This window comes from Penaeus vannamei, chromosome 24 (assembly GCF_042767895.1).
Source record: "Penaeus vannamei isolate JL-2024 chromosome 24, ASM4276789v1, whole genome shotgun sequence".
Taxonomy (NCBI): domain Eukaryota; kingdom Metazoa; phylum Arthropoda; class Malacostraca; order Decapoda; family Penaeidae; genus Penaeus; species Penaeus vannamei.
Window position 1 is genome coordinate 35,405,744 of NC_091572.1, and position 20,000 is coordinate 35,425,743.

General features: G+C 34.9%; 2 protein-coding genes across 3 annotated transcripts in view; one reads left to right on the forward strand and one right to left on the reverse strand.

Annotated features, from left to right (window-relative positions):
- The window catches only part of RpS11 (ribosomal protein S11), a 5,645-nt gene extending 991 nt beyond the window's left edge, over positions 1-4,654 (forward strand). The window contains exons 2-5 of one of the 2 annotated variants that reach the window (XM_027362952.2): positions 2,817-2,939; positions 3,870-4,024; positions 4,212-4,262; positions 4,512-4,654. In XM_027362952.2, coding sequence (XP_027218753.1) covers positions 2,817-2,939; positions 3,870-4,024; positions 4,212-4,262; positions 4,512-4,635 — 453 coding nt within the window. In that variant the 3' untranslated portion in view covers positions 4,636-4,654. Of the gene's footprint in view, positions 1-2,394; positions 2,518-2,816; positions 2,940-3,869; positions 4,025-4,211; positions 4,263-4,511 lie in introns of both variants that reach the window. The other variant, XM_027362951.2, reaches the window with a different exon arrangement.
- Positions 4,655-5,902: 1,248 nt separating this feature from the next.
- LOC113811250 (uncharacterized) lies at positions 5,903-19,353 on the reverse strand. The gene is made up of 4 exons (XM_027362948.2): positions 19,121-19,353; positions 14,560-14,670; positions 13,665-13,727; positions 5,903-11,225 (listed from the first exon to the last, which is right to left on the reverse strand). The coding sequence occupies exons 1-4, from the start codon at positions 19,296-19,298 to the stop codon at positions 11,029-11,031; spliced, it is 549 nt and encodes a 182-aa protein (XP_027218749.2). The 5' UTR covers positions 19,299-19,353; the 3' UTR covers positions 5,903-11,028.
- Positions 19,354-20,000: the final 647 nt, after the last annotated feature.

Genomic DNA, 20,000 nt, shown 5'->3' on the forward strand with positions numbered 1-20,000 from the left:
ATTGACCTATTTGATATGCACATTTGTGTTTGTGCATGTCAACGTATGAATATCTATTGTGTTGACATGCAATTTTGACGAACCAGTTGATTTTGTTCGAGGGTGTAGTCCTATGTTCAAGGATATTTTCTGCCGATTGTCCTGTGATTCATTGCAATGGCCAAGTTACCAGCACTTCAGCTAATTCCAGTTAACCTCTATATATGTTTGCTAGAATAAAGCTTGGACTGGTTCTAGGTTTTGTAGCCGAATATCATTTGATCGTTTCTAGTCGGTGAAATGGTGTTTTCACTTGAAATTATCAGATTGGCCATTTTTAGTCAATTGACACAGGTACCATATTTGTTTACTTTGCCTAAATTGCAATATTTCTTGGAATTCACTTTGAAAGTTTAATCTCATATATAATTCTTTGTATAAATAGTATTCAGAAGATGGTTTAGGAAGATTGCGAAATTGCTGTATTCTGAAGAAACTGATGTAAAATGATAGCAACAAAGAGCCGTGTGATTCCACCACGCAACCTCTGCTAAGATGGGTCCTGTAGTCCTCCCTGAGTTTGTCAGATTAAAAAAATTTACTCAATCTTGGCAGAATTCGTGTTGTATGTTTGTTGGCCTTTGAGAGTTAAAAAGTATGGTGCCTCATGATAAACGTGATGCAGTTGTATTCATGATGCCAAGAAATGTTTCAGTTTAGACAATCGGTATTCAAAATATCTTTTGGACATTTGTACTAAGTAAACAGAACATGGAATCAATAGATCAGTGAAATCAAGCAGTAATTAGTTTGAGTAAAATTTTGGTTGCCAAGGGAAACAAGTGAGCAAGCCTACATAATCAGTTCATCAATGGCATAGAAGTTTGTCTTTCTCCAGAAGTGGAGGAACATGTAGAGAAAAATTGCAGCAACGGTGTCTTTTCTCGTGTTTGAAATGTGCAGAAGCCATTAAAAATGTTTGTAATTCATTGATGTCTTGATTCCATTTGTTTTGTACTTGATAAAATGTTTCTGAATTTTTTAGATTTATGAATGGCTATTCCAGATCTGAATGCATTCACATATAAAGCTGTATGATGAATGCAGTTTAATGAGATTGTAAAATTTGAATTTTGCTGTCCAAATATAGAACCTTTCAATATCTCCAAGTATTTTGCATTTACTTGTTTTATTTTTCAGTTATCATTGGTATCAGTTTAGGTATTACATAGTTGACGTTAACTAAAGTTTGAGACCAAAAGTGATACGAGCACTTGCTGTTACATTCTCACCTTTAGCAGCATTACTAAGGCTAACAATTTTACCACACATTTTCTTGTATATTGTACATCATGGTGACATCTTTACATAATTAATCTTGGTAATTACATGTAATAGTGTCCCCCAACTCCACATCACAAAAAATTAATATTAGGCATTTTCTGGGAGTTTTTCATATTTGTGAGTTTCTCTATAGTTTGTCTATAGATTTATACTAATTTTTCATTTGTGGACCGAAAAAAAATGAAATTAGTGATCTTGGGAAATATTGCAAACTGCAGCCATTGAGTTAAGAGCATTTGTACAGTAAATCGACACCCTGGCACTTTTTCCTGCGTTGTTTTCAATAGGCAATGCAGAGTATTGCCCAGGCAGAGAAATTACCAACTTAGATCCGGTCACTCACATTGTTGGTTTGGCCTTGACATTGGTGGTGACAAATGTCTTATAATACTTATTTATTTGCATATGCAGACTTACCTATTACTGTCCACAAGAGAAGCCTGCACATGAATTTAATGGATTTAGTGTAAGATATCCCTTAACACATTTGATTGAGATAATATTGCACAGGGGAGAAAATGAGACTTGATACTGCACATTTGTTTGTATCTGCCAGGCATAACTGATTTGATGGCTTTTGCCTTTGAACTAAAAGTGTGGGAATAGTCACAGCAGGTGTCTCGCAATTTCTTTTGGTACTGTTGGTAATGCAGTTTCAGGCTAGTATAGTACAAAGTAATGAGCTAGATCAAAGTACTAGATTGATCTAGTAGTTTTTCAGTCTAAGCTTTGAACAAGATTTTAAATGTCAACCAATTCACAAAGAATTGATTAATCTTATTGAATCCACATTCCATTTAGTATTATATGTTTATATAACTTGGTTTACTAAAATATTTCTAGAATGTTACAGGTTGTCAAGGAAGTTTAGCCTAGATCTGACTAAAGTGGGTGCATTTTAACTAAACTCTTGAGATTAAGGCCACTAATAGGTCATATTAACTAGTGACTTAAATAAAATAAAAAAAAAAGGAAAAAAAAAATCAGAATTGTTGCAAATAAACATGGCTCACCCACTTTGGTCTGGATCATCTATGGCTAAGTAAACATTAACACCATAGCTGATTGCAGAGTGAACGTGCCTACCAAAAGCAGTCCGGTGTTCCACTGAACCGCAAAAAAGGCTTAAAAAAGAAGCAGCGTAGTTTAAGGTACACTCGCCAGGTGGGCCTGGGCTTCAAAGCCCCCCGCGAGGTAAGCTGGCAGCCAAGGTTGCTGCTATCCCTAGCGAGACCAGCTAAAGGGCATGCTGACGTAGTGTGTGTTCTGTTTGCTGTGGTCTAACCACCCTCCGCAAGCTAAATGTGCCACGCGTCCTTCCTTCCTAGTGCTGCACAAAGTAGTCTTAGAAGAGGACATTGGAATTGAAACTTTTAACTCATGATTCTTGGGTTAAGATTCTTCCATTAGTATCCTCTTCCAAGGTTACTTTTAGTATGTGTCCGTGCTTTTGTGTTTAACCTCTTGATGGTAGTCTTGCATGGTTGTTCCAGAGTGAAAAGGCTTTCCAGAAGCAGCTCAAAATCTTCAATACCGCCAAGCCCGACAAGGTTAAGAAGGGCAAACCCAAGCGTAAAAACATCAAAGTCGGGCTTGGCTTCAAGACTCCACGAGAGGTAGTAGCTTACTATTTTGATTATGAGAATAGATGTACCTACAAAGTTTATAAAGTTGCTCAATTTCACTTTTATTTCATTTTTACTTGCAAAGGAGAACAGCCATGTGTTAAATCTTTGGCATGTGTTCACTGTTATTTGCAATTTGCTTGTATTTAAGAATTGAAATGCTATGAATGCTGTGCATACATTTAATTTGTGTAATGCCTATTATCTTAACAATAGCTTAATAACTCGGGGATCTCAAACCTGTTGCTTTTCATTGGCCATGAGATTAAATCCCTATTGCACTTACAGGAATTAATATTTTCACAGGTTTTCCCTTTAGGTTTGGTAGTGATTAGTTCATTCATTAATTAGAATGCAATTTAGTACTTAATTAGGGTTTTATTACAAACTTTGAAATCACTTAGTTGTACATACTTTAATTATTATGATAGGTTGATAGCTGAATATATTTCAGAAGTACATTAGTGCTTAAATACTTCATATATATTTTTTTTTCAGAGTATTGTTTGTTTTTGTCTTAGCATGGTAATTGATGTTACCAAGTAGATTTAAAATTAAACCACCACCCTCTGATCTTTCTTCACCTCCCAGTCTCTTTAATCCTGTCCCCTTAAATGTCTTTTTTCACCCATTTTAGATGTTGAAAATTCGGAATGTCATTTATTTCTATTAGTGACCCCACCACCTCCCTTGTATTTGTCTTTTACTAGTTTTTAGATATGCAGTAAACTCAGGACTGTAGTTAACGTAATTTTGTTCTACAACCTTGATCTTAGTAATTGGCTTCTGCCCTTTGTGCTTGAAAGCTTAAATAGCTAAAGTAAAGTACTCTTTTTATATTGGTTTATAGTCCAAATACTGAGTACAAGTATAGTGTATTTTGTATCTCGAATAAACCTTGTTCTTTACCATTGTCTGCAGGCTATTGATGGCACTTATATTGACAAGAAGTGCCCATTCACTGGCAATGTCCCCATCCGTGGCCGCATCTTGACTGGTGTTGTCCAGAAGATGAAAATGAATAGGACAATCACGATTCGTCGTGATTACTTGCACTACATCAAGAAGTACAACCGGTAAGTTTTCAAGAAAGGCTTTCAAGTTCATTTAGAATATGAAATAGTTGCTGAATTTGTAATCACCCTATTTTGATAGTAAAGTGAACTGAGCCTTATTAGAAACCTGAAAGGAAGATCAGTTTTTTTTTTAATATTAAAATACTCAGAGTAGCAGTATAAATTTCAAGAAATGTGATTGTTTCAGATTTGAGAAGAGGCATAAGAACATGTCTGTCCACATCTCGCCCTGCTTCAGGTAAGAATTTTATAGGGATTAAAGTTGCACCCTGGCATTTTTCCTGCTGTGTCTCCATAGGCATTGCAGTGTAGAGTCCAGGAAGAATAATCGTCAACTTAGATCCGGTCTCTCACAATATTGGTTGGGCCTTGATATCAGTTGCAACAGATTGATTGTAATTATCATTGTAGATAAAGATATCTGAATGGGATTCTGTGAAGCCAGTTTGAAGAGCAGTTGAAATAATAATTCTATTTACTCCTTTAGGGATGTAAGGCCAGGTGATATTGTGACAGTTGGCGAGTGCAGACCTCTTTCCAAGACAGTTCGTTACAACGTACTCAAGGTCACCTCTGCCCCTGGTACTAAGAAGAGGTTCCAGAAGTTCTAAATAAAAGCCTGTAGAAAAAGTTGCTCTTTTCTTTTTCCTTTCAATTCTATTGTTGGTAAAGTCTTCAATATAGATCTTGCCCAGTTTTGGAATGCAAAGGAGGACATCTCCCTCTTTTCCTGCTTCCCTCTGCCCGTCCCCCTCTATAAAGCCATAGATACACCTGTTCACTCACACAGTTTTTAAATAATTCTGTAGCTCTCACCAGGTTATGTAGTTTTGGTTGGCATGGAATTGTGGAAAGAGGAATATCCAAATAAAAGCTTTTCATTGAATACCTGAATTATTTAAGAACATTAGTTGCAGGATTATGTACCTCCAGCCAACATTTCATCACCAGACTTGCCTGCTATTCAAAAAAAATTAATTGCCGTGGCCTAAAAGTACAGATTTAGTTTCCCGAGTCAAATAAAACACATTGATTATTTCTCCATGAAAAACCATTTCAGAAAGGGTTTGTGTAATATAACATTTTTAAATTTTTAGATAAATATTTTATTATTTTAACATTTAGTAACTTACCATCATTATTTTTGCTTGTATGCCTCTATTAGATGTATGTTTAGATATAGGTATCAGTAATACAGATTGGATCCCTCATAATGTTCGTCGCAGATAAATGGTGTTAACTAAATTAATGTGTTGAACTTGAAGAAATATATGCAGCTGTTGAAAATGAAATGAGTTTAAGAACATCTGACCAATGGACATCACTATGGATGAATGGTCTTTGGGAATCTTGTTTTTCTTTAAAAGATTATCAGTTATCCTTATCCCTGACATTGATAAGGTTATAAAATTTTTTAACTAGTGGTGAGACTTTTTTCTGTTTTCTTTCTCCACTTAACTGAGTCCTGTTGATTTTGTCCCAAATCCAAAGCTTGTCTTTCAGGGCCATGCACTGCACACCTTTCTTGAAAAAGATGTCTTGCATAATATTTACATTTTTTTTTTTTAAACATTGGTCATATTCTGTGGACTTTGCCCGTTCAACCAGCAAAGTTGGGTGTTATACAGAGGTTGCTGGTGTCTGGCAGTCACCAATCCATATCAAATAGTAAATGGACAAATTACCATGCAGTCAATCTTTTTTAGCAATCAAGTTCAAGTAGAGGCATAGGTACTTTTTGTCTGACCTTTCTTTATCTAGGAGTTTTGCCCACACGCCTCACCATATTGCTACCAATTACCTTAGATGCTGATGCGCCAGAAAACATCAATAAATATTAAAGCTAATGTAATATTTTAGGATATTAAAACAGCTGTCTTTACCATATTTGATTTTTATCACACAACTCGCAATATTACACAATAACTTGTACAGGTATTTGGAAAAGTTGTCTATAAACTGCTCTACAGTGTAGAAATACGATGGTTATTTTTATTTGCTAATTACAGGCTTGAATATTCTATCAAAATTCAGGTCGACAAATACATTTCCTGACTTATTTGGGGAGGCACGCAATAAGTTTGCAAATTATATCACTGACAACTGCCTTTCTTTGCACTGGCATTTGATCAGGGTTTTCTTTATTGTTGGTCAACATTACTGAACACAATTACAGCTAGGGCAATGTCTAGGCTGAAGATACATGAAAGTTCAGGATAATTTATATATATATATATAGTAATCTAGGTTCAAAAGTAGCATTTTCTCCAGCTCAATCAGGTCAAATCTTGAGGCTTATCCACACAGGTGAGCACAAATTTAGACCCTGGGCAGACAACTTACTTGGTAAACGAGTTGTTCCTTTGTTGTCTTAACAGTGACGTCACTTTTACAGTTGCACGCCTATGCAGACAGGCTTTAAGGCCTGCGCACATGAGTGGGTATGATTGGCAGACATGAGTGAGAAAAATGGGAAACTAACTCGATACCTAGTAGCTTGCCGGCCCATGTGCACATTGGTCATGCCCGCTTTTGTGGTCAGGCCTTTAGATTAGCATATATAACTATAAACACACATCAGATATCCACTGTCAAATGTCAATGAGTAGTTGTAATTATTTCTTTACGGTCTACTTTGCTCTAAAGGCAACTCATAAAAATCAAAGCTGGACACCGGATGCATCAAAGTACTTTTATATAAACATGTGATTCAAAAAGAGTGGCAAAGGCCCTGCAGTATAAAAATTTTATCACAGACAGAACCTTTGGTATTCATATTACTTTACTACTACTACTACTATTACATACAGCAAAGAAAGCATTATCTTAATTTGCATCACGCAATTAAAATAAAGCTCTTTATTGTCTTGAAATGTGTTGTATGAATGACAACACATACCTTTTGAAGCTGGTCCTGATGTGTTTTGTCATATTACACAATCAAATGTTTGTAACATGACATATTTAGATCATGTGCATAAATTAATAACACAAGTACTTTGAAATTGTTGTATTGATCATACAAGAATAAAGTTGGGCCTTTTCCCAACAAAATATAAATTTGCATACATTTTAACCAGGGTGTTCAAAAGTTTTCATAGTAGCAGGCTACCTAGGTCCATAAATAGGGGGCTACCCTGTGCTGGGCAACGCCTGGCAACCAAGTGCCAAAGGTGTGAGGTGAAGCGTTTCAGTAAAATGCAACCCCTCGGATACATTTTCTGTGTATCTGAAGACAAGTGTTTTAATGGTGCATAAAAGTAATAGATCTTTTCTTTATTGTCCTGCTAAAAGTACCTAGCAATCAAAAGGCAGACAGACGGCAAATTTTCACCAGGTGCCGACTACTTATGAACACCCTGTTTGACCATGTGTGTGCCTCAAAAATTGTACAAATTGAATTTTCTTGAACAAAGGTTCCATTCAAATCTGATCTTTTATTGGATATGAAAATTGTAAACGGAGTTCAACACTCAAAGTATTATTAAATAATAATAATATCAGACTTAAAAAAAAAAATATTATATTATATATAGTCTAAAAAAGAAACAGTATCTTTTTTGACAAACCCCAACAATAAAAACATTTAATTTCTTGCATGATGATGCATAATATGGCAAGAGATAATTGACATAATCTTCGTTAAAAATCACTGCCAGTCCTTTCTGCATACATTCTACTTGCTTAGTGTATTGTGTAAAGTCTAACTTCCTTATTTTTTGTCTAGAGTAATCAAAGAGTTCAGCTGTTGCTTGGTTAAGCTCATCTAATAATGTAAAGGCTCAAAGATGTTAATCCTAAACAATGAACGCTGAACTTGATGTCTTTTCTCAGTGGGAAATGGGATGGAATGGAATTCAAGGAAAACATAATTATATCATTAAAATACAAGATATAATATGAATAATACTGGGCATGGGATTTACATAAAAATAATATAGCTGATAATCTTTCACTGTGAATGCAAGTACATTTAAGACATGTTCACTGATATAGGTTATATAACAGACAGGCACTCCAATCCACTCTGGCACATCCACTTCATAATATCATAAATCTCCAAACTGCACTACAAAACATAAAGAGCCACAACCACCAATTGTCTTTTTTATTATATTTTTCAAGTATTTCAACAAACACTGAAATTACCTTTCTTATCTATCATTAGTGAACATATCTTAAAATAGCTTATTATTCACAATGAACTGTATTTTCACAAAAGTAAATTATTCAATATTTCATAATTTACTCACTCTTATATCCTCTGAGTGAACACTGCACAAACATTATACTCAACTCAATCTATAAATACACTCGAGTCAGTTTTGAAGATCTATTAATAAATGAAACGTATAATTTTGTTTTAACAGTAAAGAAAACTGAGTATTTGCATAAAAATACAGAAAAGTTATGAATATTGATAATGCATTGCCTAGAAATGTTCTATACCAAATATACTTTGAGACATTTATTTATAGATATCTTCAAAAAAGAGAGGAAAGTTCCAAAATCTAAATGACACACAAACATTTATACTGTATTAGAAATGTTCAAATAAACCAAAATGTCATGTCTAATGCCCTTAAACATCTTATCAAACCACCAATTCAAACCTAAAATATGAGTAAATACTGCCAGATATCACAACCAAATATACAGATAAGCATACTCTACTACCACAATGTAACTGCTCAAAATTCAGCTACATAAAATATTTCCACTCAAAAGTACACATTCTAATAGTTGACATTCTTTGGCCATGAACAAAAAGTCAAAACGAGTAAAAGTACTACATTTCATACTATTATTAAAATAGGATACAAGGTTCCACACCAAGGAGGAAATTACTGGTATGTGGAGCCAGAAGATAAATTACGCTGATATTTGGTAACTCATGTCAAAAGAAAAAAGAGGAATGCCATAAAAAGTACACATGAATATTTTTTTATGCAAACATTACTGATGTCTAGTTAAAAAATCCATTTTGCTTTTAACTATATATGTGAACAAGATAAATATAAAGATTTTAAAAAGTTATATATTTATATATATACACATGGTAATAGCTGCTACTAATAATTATATATACAAATGAATATTTTTTATTAAAATTAAATAACTATTAATTAAATCAAGAAAATGATCCATTTCCTACCAACAAGATTATCATAAAAAAGAATTGTCTTCAAAAGAATCTGGAAAGTTTTCTTCCCTCGTAGGAACAGATATCCAACAGGAAAACCAAAGAGAAAGAATAATCAACAGAAATCTAATCTTAATAAAATCACATTCTTCCTTCAGCCCACCTGAGTATAAGAGAGCCATCCTGGATTTCTAAAACTTACGTATATCAATGAGAATTTCTCTCCTTCGATGAAAACTATAAAATAAAGATTTTCTCATACAACATCCCACAAATTTCTCAAAATATATGCCAGAATACCTGTCTCATAAGTTGTCAAATATTATGTTTGGATTCAGAGTGGCAATTCCAATCTAGTGTAGTGTAATTTTTTTTTTAAATCGTAAACTTTGTATTAGATTTTTCTTTTAACCTTTGATGCCTACTACTATACACAAAAAAGAGAAGACATCTACATGCAGTACACAGGAAAGGATATGCAAGCATTGGAATCTTTCCTCAGTGAGATAAATAGAGGGTGTAAAAAGCCCATAAATTTTTTCTGATAGTATAAAGATTCCCTATTTAGGTGAAGTGTTTCTTGTAAACAACTGCAACAATAAAGATGTCCCACTTTATTAGTTACTATACTGTGCTGGCACTACTACAAAATCATGTTCAAAGGAATTTCGAGTCAAAAAGATCTAGTTTGCATGTGCTTTTCAGGTTATAATGACCTATATACCTTTCTTTGGTAACCCAACTTTGATATCATTCATAAACAATGATATCCCTCACAAATATTCACAAGAAATGTGTCTGTATGACAGGCCAAAATATGCTTTGCATACATGTGAAGAATACTGTAAGATTACATAAGTAAAGTCTAACATCAATGAATCAATCTATGAAGACACCTGTCATAAAAGAATATTTTTTATTGATCATAAATAGAAGTAACCGAGTTGGATAAAAGGCTTTCCTCAAAAGGAAAGTAATAACCACAAAATATATATCTAAGTATATACCATACCAAACTTGACCTTTTCATTCAAATTCCTTAAGACATTTTCCCACTCTGGTACAGATAAATATGAAAAAAAAAATCCATATGGCATATTAAAGTGATGAAAATCTTAGTTCTAGTTATTAAATGTTGAAAATAGGCATTCTAAAAATATCTTGCTGTCAAAATAAAAAAACTGTGATGGTGACTAACAAAATTTGTCATCCTATTTCTGACAATGGAGGGCATTAAAGTTTTATATATACAGCAATGTCTTCTGCTATCTACCCCAGGAAAAGTGTGTATTTAACAGTGTCTTTAAAAAACTAGTAATACTAAAATCATCTCGTCTCTGAAACATGACTTTCTTACATTACACAAGTCACATGTGTTAGAAACAAACGTTCAAAGAATAATGAAGAATATAATCAATGAAAACAGGTATTAAAACAAACATTCACACATTCATCTATCACACAACAATAACAAACTAATATCCAGTAGCCAAAGGAATGTACTTACAAAACTTGATTTCCAGTGGAAAAGTGTTTACATTAAGTTAAATCTACCAGCACAACTCCTATCACATGGAATAAAGGCAAACCACACATAAATATCATTAAGTGTATATCATTGATATGCAAATTCTTTTCACTTCAACATAGCAAATAGGAATGAATCTCATTTTACAAAAGTTATTTCAGCAGAAATGCAGCACACTTCATTGTCATATTTCAAAACGTTGTACCTAACTTTTGCATGACAGCTAATTTCCTACTGGCCTCTCATCATGGCAAAACAAAAGTATCTCCATATCCCTATCTGCATCTGGCCATGACTAGCCTAGCACACTTGGTACTAGCCCCATAATCTCTGCTACCCAAGTCCACTCTCAGCATTAGCCTCTTGGTGGTTTCTTACAACACTCATTTGTATTGCCAGAGGCTCCCCGAGCTGGACTTGTCGTCTCTCTGCAAATTTAAGTAGCTGCTCAATGGTAATGGACCTTATGTCTACTTCCTCCTGTAAACCCTGTCGTTCCTGTAGGAGTCCTACCAGCTCTCCCGAGGCCTCTGAAAAGAATTCATGCAATTACCCTTTGGAAGGTGTACTAGATCAAGGTTAAAAAGAACAATCCTAACAAATGTTTACCCAGCATTCTTAATAATGCAAAGAATAAGAACATGATCCGCATCAAACATTAATAATGAATAACATTTCTAAACTCTGCATGCAATTTATTTTTACTACACCATTATTATTGTATGTAGAATAAAATAAAAAACAGAATAACTTGATAATGAATTTCTGAATTTTTTGCCATCTGACTAACATGAACATCTAAAATAAGGAAATAACTATAGCTGACAAAATCAAAGAACAATGACTGCAATTTGTGGCAGATATGAAGCTTGTTAATAACAGTAGTTGCTGTAGAAAAGACCAAGATGAGGACCTCATTATCCAAGCCTCCGTGTATAAAATGAAGAAATACACTGAAGCATGGGATATGGTTAAAATACATCAATGTGAGGGAGGAGACAAAAACTATCAAATATTACCATGCATATTAAAGTCTGAATAAGCAGCATATGGAAATGATACAGAAGAGGAGAAATAAGGAAGGTTTATTCTGGGGAAAATTAAATTTAGACCATGAAAAATTTATGGTTTCCTTGCAAGAAGTGAAATCAAAAGAAATATTTTACATGTCTTATGGAATGTTCAGGTTTAAACAGCTTCCCTTTAAGTGAAATGATAATACAATATTCAGTGACGGGGTACAGGTGAGGCCGTCATGACACGAGCCTATGATGTATATACAAGTCTTGACTCTCAATGCGTTGGTAGACAGCTTATTCCTAGCCTAAAGTCTAGACTGCTCTGTAATATTACATCACAAAAAATTCATGATAGAGTTAAGAAAATTAACTAAAAAATAGAGATAATGGGCGTCTTCTGTACGTGCCATAAAAGTTAATCCAGTATTAAAGTTTAATCCAGATGTCTAGTGCGCATGTGCATTGGCAGCGTCTAGGATCAACTTTTAATGCACCTCTGGACCAGGCTTTAATATTAAGCTCAATTTTTAATCCTGCACATACGTAGAAGGGACAAGTTAATCCCACCAATCATGTAATGTTAAGTCACGTGTCCGTCATGAACTTCAGGGGTGCCATCGGTTGAGTTGCCATTCAGAGTTATTTTCGGCAATAACATCGATCGTCTTAGAAAGTTCATACTTAGTATTTATAATGAAAATGAAATTGTATATATTTACAAAAATGATAAAATATTCTGATAAAGGAAATAACTTATGGTAATGAACATAAAAACCACTATAATCCCACGAGGAATCTTTGAAGTTCAAAGGCTGCGGGCATGGAACCCATATTTCCCGGATAGTGAAACAAAAATTATATGGTCAGGGTCACACGAGTTGACGTTTAAAATCAAATATGAACTAGTGTTTTAAAGAAGAATTATGTGCTGTTTTTTCTTAACTACTTTTCTTAACTACAAAATTAATAAGTATACTTTTCTATGGACCTGAACAGCATCCTGAAGAAAACATGTTTCCCTCGTCCAACACGATTCAACGCAGCAAAGAGCTGTCCGAGGAAATTGCGTGATGGATATTAATTGATGAATGTCATTTTTGTATTTGAGTGTCATTGAAATAAAGATTGGTTTTATAGTTGTTAGAGCAGTTTCGTTACCCATTTTACTACTATAAATACAAGATTGTTATCATGGAAAAGATAGAATATTTCATAAATAATCATGTTTCCCTTATAAGTAAGCCTACTTGTGCCTCGTAATTATCATATGAAGATCAAACTGCATCTTGAGTGACTGACTACAACTTTCTATAACAATCACCTTTAGGATTAGGATTAAACTAAATACGGCATTAACCCATTGGTCGCGGTATTATGCAATATGGCGCGTAATCCCCTAATTTTCATTATTTTCAACTCGGGTGGCGTATGGGACCGCACTTGAGTGTGCACGCGCGCAGTGGTGCTGCCTTCCCTCTTTCGCGCAAATATTTTGTTTACTTATATCTGCGAAAAAATATGTATGCAAAAATTTGCAAAAACCCTTGCAAATACATGCAAACATGCAAACATATGTAAATGCGCTCAGAAAGAGTGGCGGGTGTGGTTTTAGCACGCGCAATAGGCGAACAACTCATTTGGCGGTAAACAGCCCATCGCACACGCGGGCCCGGGGGTGGTGGGCCTGGGCCCTGTAAGGCCACAAGGGGAATGCCGGCTTGGCGGCTGATATTCCCTGGCCCACTCAGCTCCCATGCCGCGCGGCCGCCCGCTGCTCGAAGGGGATCAGCTTTTAATTGCACGGTGCATCATATGATGCCATCCGCAGCCAGTGGGTTAAGAGTTAAGGCCGCTACAGAAGATGCCCAATGCTAAATAATAAAAAGTTTAGTAAAAAAAAAAGAAAAAACTTTAAAATAAGACTGCAAACAAAGACAATTTTGTCCTTACCCTGAGCAATATTCTCGATTTCCTTCTTCAGCACTCGTAGGCTGCTGAGTGAGAGAGCTTCCACTGCCAATTAAAATAATAAGAAAGCAAATGAGATGCATGTTTTATACTGGCTAAAAAAAACTACTAAATATATGTTTACTGAAAAGTGAGATAAAATTGTCAAAATCCTACTAGATTCATCTTTTCAGTCAGATATGATTTTGTGTATCATGGACCTATCAGGCATTTTATCAACACACTATGCTTCACTGTCTGGTCATTCATGTTCCATATCGGGAAAAAAACGTACAATTCCAATTTATTCTACGCTTACTCTTAGTAGTACATACAAGAAAATGCTTTATACTGTATAAAATGGCATACTAAAGCAAGGCAAAATGAACAACCTCCTCCCACTCTGCCAATTGATTCATCTTACATTAAGGGGGAATATCTGATGACTCATCTATTCTAATTAACTGGACAGTACTGAGAAATATAAATTTCAAATAAATAAACAGTCTTGTATCTTATATGTCATAAACACAGTTTAAAGAAAACTACAAAATATTTTAGTCCATCAAATTAAGTAAAAGTAACAAACTGCAAACCTGGCAGTACTTATGATTCACATTTTGGTGTGGAAACCAATGTAACACTAACCTTGACTAATCATCTTTACTCAGAAAACAATTGTTACAATGTAAAAAAAAAAAAAAAACATATATTTTAACTCCAAATAACTGCAGACCCCTGAATTACGGCAGGCATCTTCCCTCCAGTGAGAAACGAGATTTTAACTGATCCGGGACACGTAGTAGGTATGACTAATTTCACCTGACCATATACCAGTGATTATGGCAACATCCTAGAACACAGCTAACACCCTGGCAAAACTTAATACAACACTTACATTCTTCAGGCGTTCTTCTTCTCCATTTTGTCGTTTTGAAGGCATGAATCTTCAAAGAAGCTTTGTAGGGGGATGAGTTTGTCACTCGAATTAGCACCTCTTGCTCCATAGCTGTAACAGGAGATTCGTGACATAAGTAATCATGCAAGTAAAGGTTTAAAGTGAATAAGTAAATTGACAGTTTAAAAGGAACCATATAAATCTTACTTTTATGTGTCACTTCCTGTTCAAACATTAATCTGCCAAATTATATAGATAGATAGATAGATAGATAGATAGATAGATAGATAGATAGATAGATAGATAGATAGATAGACAGATAGATAGACAGGCAGACAGACAGACAGATTTCAGAGTACATTTTTCAATCACAAGCTACAATGCAACAGCTCTTTCTGTAATATTACACCCATTAAGAATTAAATTTCCCGAATTTACGTCACAACATCTAATCTTCACAATGACCTTAAAATGCAATAAAGGTTTCATAACACTTCCAGGTCAACGCAACAAATTATTAAATCATGAATACACACAATTTCACAAATCTGACACAAATTCTTATACTAAATTAAATAGATTTTCCAAATGGTACGACCTTTTGATTCATTATAGGATTGGAAAATGAATGAACCAAAATAAACATATAATAAGTTGACATATATCTAATGGAAACATAAATTACACAATAAACAAAATAATTAAAATCAAAGAAACTAAGTTGACTTGATAATATCAACAATCCAGTTCGAATCTCTCTGAAACTGCGAGAGAATAGAACCCCAACTATTCCTAGAACAGACAGGCAGGTGGCAACGTATAGAACCTATAGGTTACAGCTATGCCCCATTTTTTTCAATCTTTTTAATAAAAACACTGATACTAATATTATTAATAAAATTAACAATGGTGACAGTAACAGTTACAATATGAATAATAGATATGACAAACAATAACAATAATAATAACAATACTATCACAAATAATGGTGATAATAATAATAATAGTAATAATAATATAAATAAAGTAATAGTAATATAGTAACAGTAGTAATATAACAGTTAACTTAACATGAACAGTAACAACAATAATAATAATAATAATAACAAAAATAATAACAACAAAAACAACAATAGTAACAACAACAATAACAAAAATCAAAAAACAAAATAATAACAACAACAATAATAACTGACGGTATGAACAATAACAATACCAATAAAAACAAAAAGAATGACAGCGATCCCACGAAGCAGCACAAATTCACGCAGAATTCACGCAGAAAACAAGAGAGTATTGCATAGAACAATAATGGTATATTATATTTTTCATGGGTTCTCTAATGAAACATTTTTCCATGTAATAATACTATGCGTAATTATTGTTCTTCCTTTGATGCATCTGTTATTATATAAACCGTACATCTTTTTTTTCTAGAGCCGATTAATGCTTAACTACTATCCAAAGTTATATGTCATGGTGTTATTAATCATATCATTGTTAATGTTAATATCAAGGTTGAAAGCGAAGTAGTTGGAGGGGTGGGAGAAAAAAGCGGAGGAGAAGAAGGAGAATGAGGAAAAGAATGAGGAGGAGGAAAAGAATGAGAAGGAGGAGAAGGAGGAAAAGAATGATGATGATGATGATGATGATGATGATGATGATGATGATAAGGAGGAGGAGGAGGAGGAAGGTGAAGGAGGAGAAAGAGAAGGAGAATGAAGAGAATGAAGAGGAGGAGAAGAATGAGGAGGAGAACATAGAGAATGAGGAGGAAAACAAGGAGGAGAAGAAGGAGAACAAGGAAAACAATGAGGAGGAGGAGGAGGAGGAGGAGGAGGAGGAGGAGGAGGAGGAGGAGGAGGAGGAGGAGGAGGAGGAGGAGGAGGAGGAGGAGGAGGAGGAGGAGGAGGAGGAGGGAGTGGAGGTGGAGGAGGAGAAGAAGAAGGAGGCGAATGAGAAAGAAAAGGAGAAGCAAAACAACAACAAAAAAGACAGAGAAGGAGGAGCAATGATGATCCTGATAACAAGATAAAAAAATGACAAAGATCAATACCATAAACTAACACATAAGATTATGATAATAAATCCTCTCTTCTTGCATTCAGCCATAACTCATGAATTTCTGATACTATGAGAACATGCATTATGAATTTGCTTTTAATCTTTAGTAAAAAATCTACCAAACAGATATCTAATAGTTTTACCTTATCCCATTTTGAAACTATAACTACTTTAATTTCACATCTTTAAAAAAATTGAATATAATTCTGCATAACGTCCAAAATCTAGTCACGGAAATAAAAAGAAAAGAATGATGAACAGATGAAACAAAACAAAGATACCTTCAAAATTTGCACGTCTAATTACACACAACTAAATATGCTTCTTCCTTACTTGCACTTTATGCAATGTAAACAGAACTCTAACCTTATCAACCTAAAAGCTGATACTCTGCATGGGTAAAGGTTAAGAACAAGTCTCCCGCTAGGTATTGCAAAAATGATAAAAACTATAGCAGAAAACAGTCTACATTATATTTGTATGTATTGCAACCTGCCATAAAGGTAAAACTTTGAAACTGAATGATATTACAGACTGGTCTTAGCATATCATTTGATAAAGACTGGTTCTTGTATATTTGGCAACATGAAGTTAGAAAAGTGGAATATTAAAATGAAGTATAATTTAAGTTTTAGACATAAATTCAGTTCAAGGTGAGGAGGTTTGTTGGCCTTTGCTCCAAGATCATACAGGTCAGTGGAAATCACTTGGCTACATCTACGAAGTTATGTTTATTCTACACTTTTTCTGTATAAATCTTCAAAACTAGATAAATTTGGAAATTTGTTAAATGCATAGAATATACCAATTTTTGTACTTATATTGGCTGTAATCTATCAAAATTTATTTGAATTTTGCCATTATATACAACCAACTGGCAACCAAAAACCTATGGTCCAAAATGATAATGTGAAGTGCTCACAGTAGCCTCAATGCTATGACAAAAGAGGAGGAGGAGGAGGAGAAAGAGGAGGAGGAGGAGGAGGAGAAAGAGGAGGAGAAAGAGGAGGAGGAGAAAGAGGAGTAGGAGAAAGAGGAGGAGGAGAAAGAGGAGTAGGAGAAAGAGAGAGGAGGAGGAGGTTGAGAAAGAGGAGGAGGAGGAGGAGAAAGAGGAGGAGGAGAAAGAAGAGGAGGAGGAGGAGGAGGAGGAAGTGGAGAAAGAGGAGGAGGAGGAGGAGGGAGGAGGAGAAGGAGGAGAAAGAGGAGGAGGAGGAGGAGGAAGAGGAGAAAGAAGGAGGAGGAAGAGGAGAAAGAAGGAGGAGGAGGAGGAGTAAGTGGAGAAGGAGGAGAAGGAGGAAAAGAATGATATCAGAACATATCGGAATACAAGAACCTCACCTGGTACCACTTTTTACAACAGGATGCTTGGGATACTGACAGGCTCTTTCATCCCAGAATATAGGGGGTAGAATTTTGTTCACAGTTACCACGGCACTGACCGGGGATGAAGATTGAGCATATTGGCAAGAAGTCTATGGCAGATGCAAATCTTCAAAACATTTATCAAGCAATGCATTAGAATATATTGATCCATCAACTCTATGTATTGTTTTTTTGTGTACTATAAATATATGTCTAAACAAAATTATTACTCCAAAAAGAACACATAAAGTGGGAAATTACAAAGCAACCACCATGGTCATATTGGCCACTGGCTTGTACAACTTCCTGTCATATTCTTTCATGCCCATTAAGGGGTATATGACCCAAGGTTTACATGCCTGCTTCTCATTTCTTCTTGAACAAGGACATTACTTTTTGCCTTTCTTGGAAACCCAATATGGCAGGGAGTAGCTCCTTTTTAGCACGAGCACAAATAAAAACAATAGGTCAATACTGGACAAATATAGTGAACTAACACATCAAATGACAGACTCATTCTTAGTAATTATCTTAACAAAGAAAAATATTCTCAAAATCCTGTTTCATACAAATTCCACTCATCATCTTCCCTATCTACACTATTTTCACACAGGAATCTTCCACACTAAATGACCTTTCTAGCTGCCCTTACCTAGACCTTGAAACAAGACTGACCACAGCTCGAACTTCCTTTCCATAAAGGCACAAAAACCATTGTCACCCACTGCAACTGAACAAAAAACACCCAAAGACACTTCAATTGCAATGCTTATATGTTTTCTTCTTTCATATAAATACCTTCACATCTTATATTGGGTGGCGGTACAGTCACAAAATTTACCTATTTCTTCACTAGTGGTTATTAAATACATTTGTAAATTCTCTTTGCGCCATTCTTTTCCCACTGAGATTCCACGAGTCTCGTTAATATCTTTCTCTCTATCTCTCTAAACCAAAAGAAACAAGAATCATACATCCATTTTTTCAAAGCGAGGGACTTAATTATCCTCCTCCTCGTCTCCTGAGCACTGAAACCATGGCTACATTGACGTGTTATCTGTCAAACCTCAAGCCCTAAAACACAATCAATGCCCTTATAAAACCCCTTGTGTAAAGATCCCCTTCCTGTTCTCACCTGCGCGAATCTGGCAGGACCTCACCTGTGTTACCTGGCGGACCTGATTCCTCCAAGTGCTATTCCCTCCCTCAGCAAGACATAGAGGAACTGAGTCACAGGAAGTGAGGAGAAGACGTGAAGGTTCTGTGTTTGGTGGTCGACCTCGCCTCCTCGAGCCTCCCTGCCAGACGACCATCAGCTGGTGCGCGTGTGTGCGTCCGTGCGTACTCGATGCGTGGGATTCAAGACTTTGTTCACTATCTGTATATTTTTTCTTAAATACAAATTGCTATTTGCTAAAATTTTATATTATGATGCAAACAATTATTCCATTGAGTCGGACGATAGTTATATACTGAGTGACTGAAGACCTGCATCAGTCACGTCAAGAAATGCGAGAAAAAAATGGAAAGATGTAAATGTTCACTTTTTTCTTTTCTTCTCCTCGATTTGATAAAAGACTTTACAAATATTTTGCCTGTGATCTAATATGTTCAGTGAAATGTCAATGATATATATAACCATTTTTTCCACAATACATAACTCACGCACTTGAAGTTTGCTAGGACAATTCTTCTTTTGGGATATTTGATTTAAAAAAATGATCGTTTTAGCTCAACATACAGAAATAAAGTTAAAGTTGTATCGAATCTGTAATGAAGAAAACTTAAGAAGTACTTAGTCGTCTTAATAAAATAGCAATGATATCAATAGTATGTTCATATATGTATTTATATATGCATTTTGTATATGTATATGTGCATAGGGATTTAAGTGTTTGAATGTCCAGTGGGAGGTACTGTACATACACCTAATTATGTAGGAAAACGCAAAGACATGCAAACACACATGTACACACACATGCAAGGTATGTGTATGTAGAATTATTTGAATAATG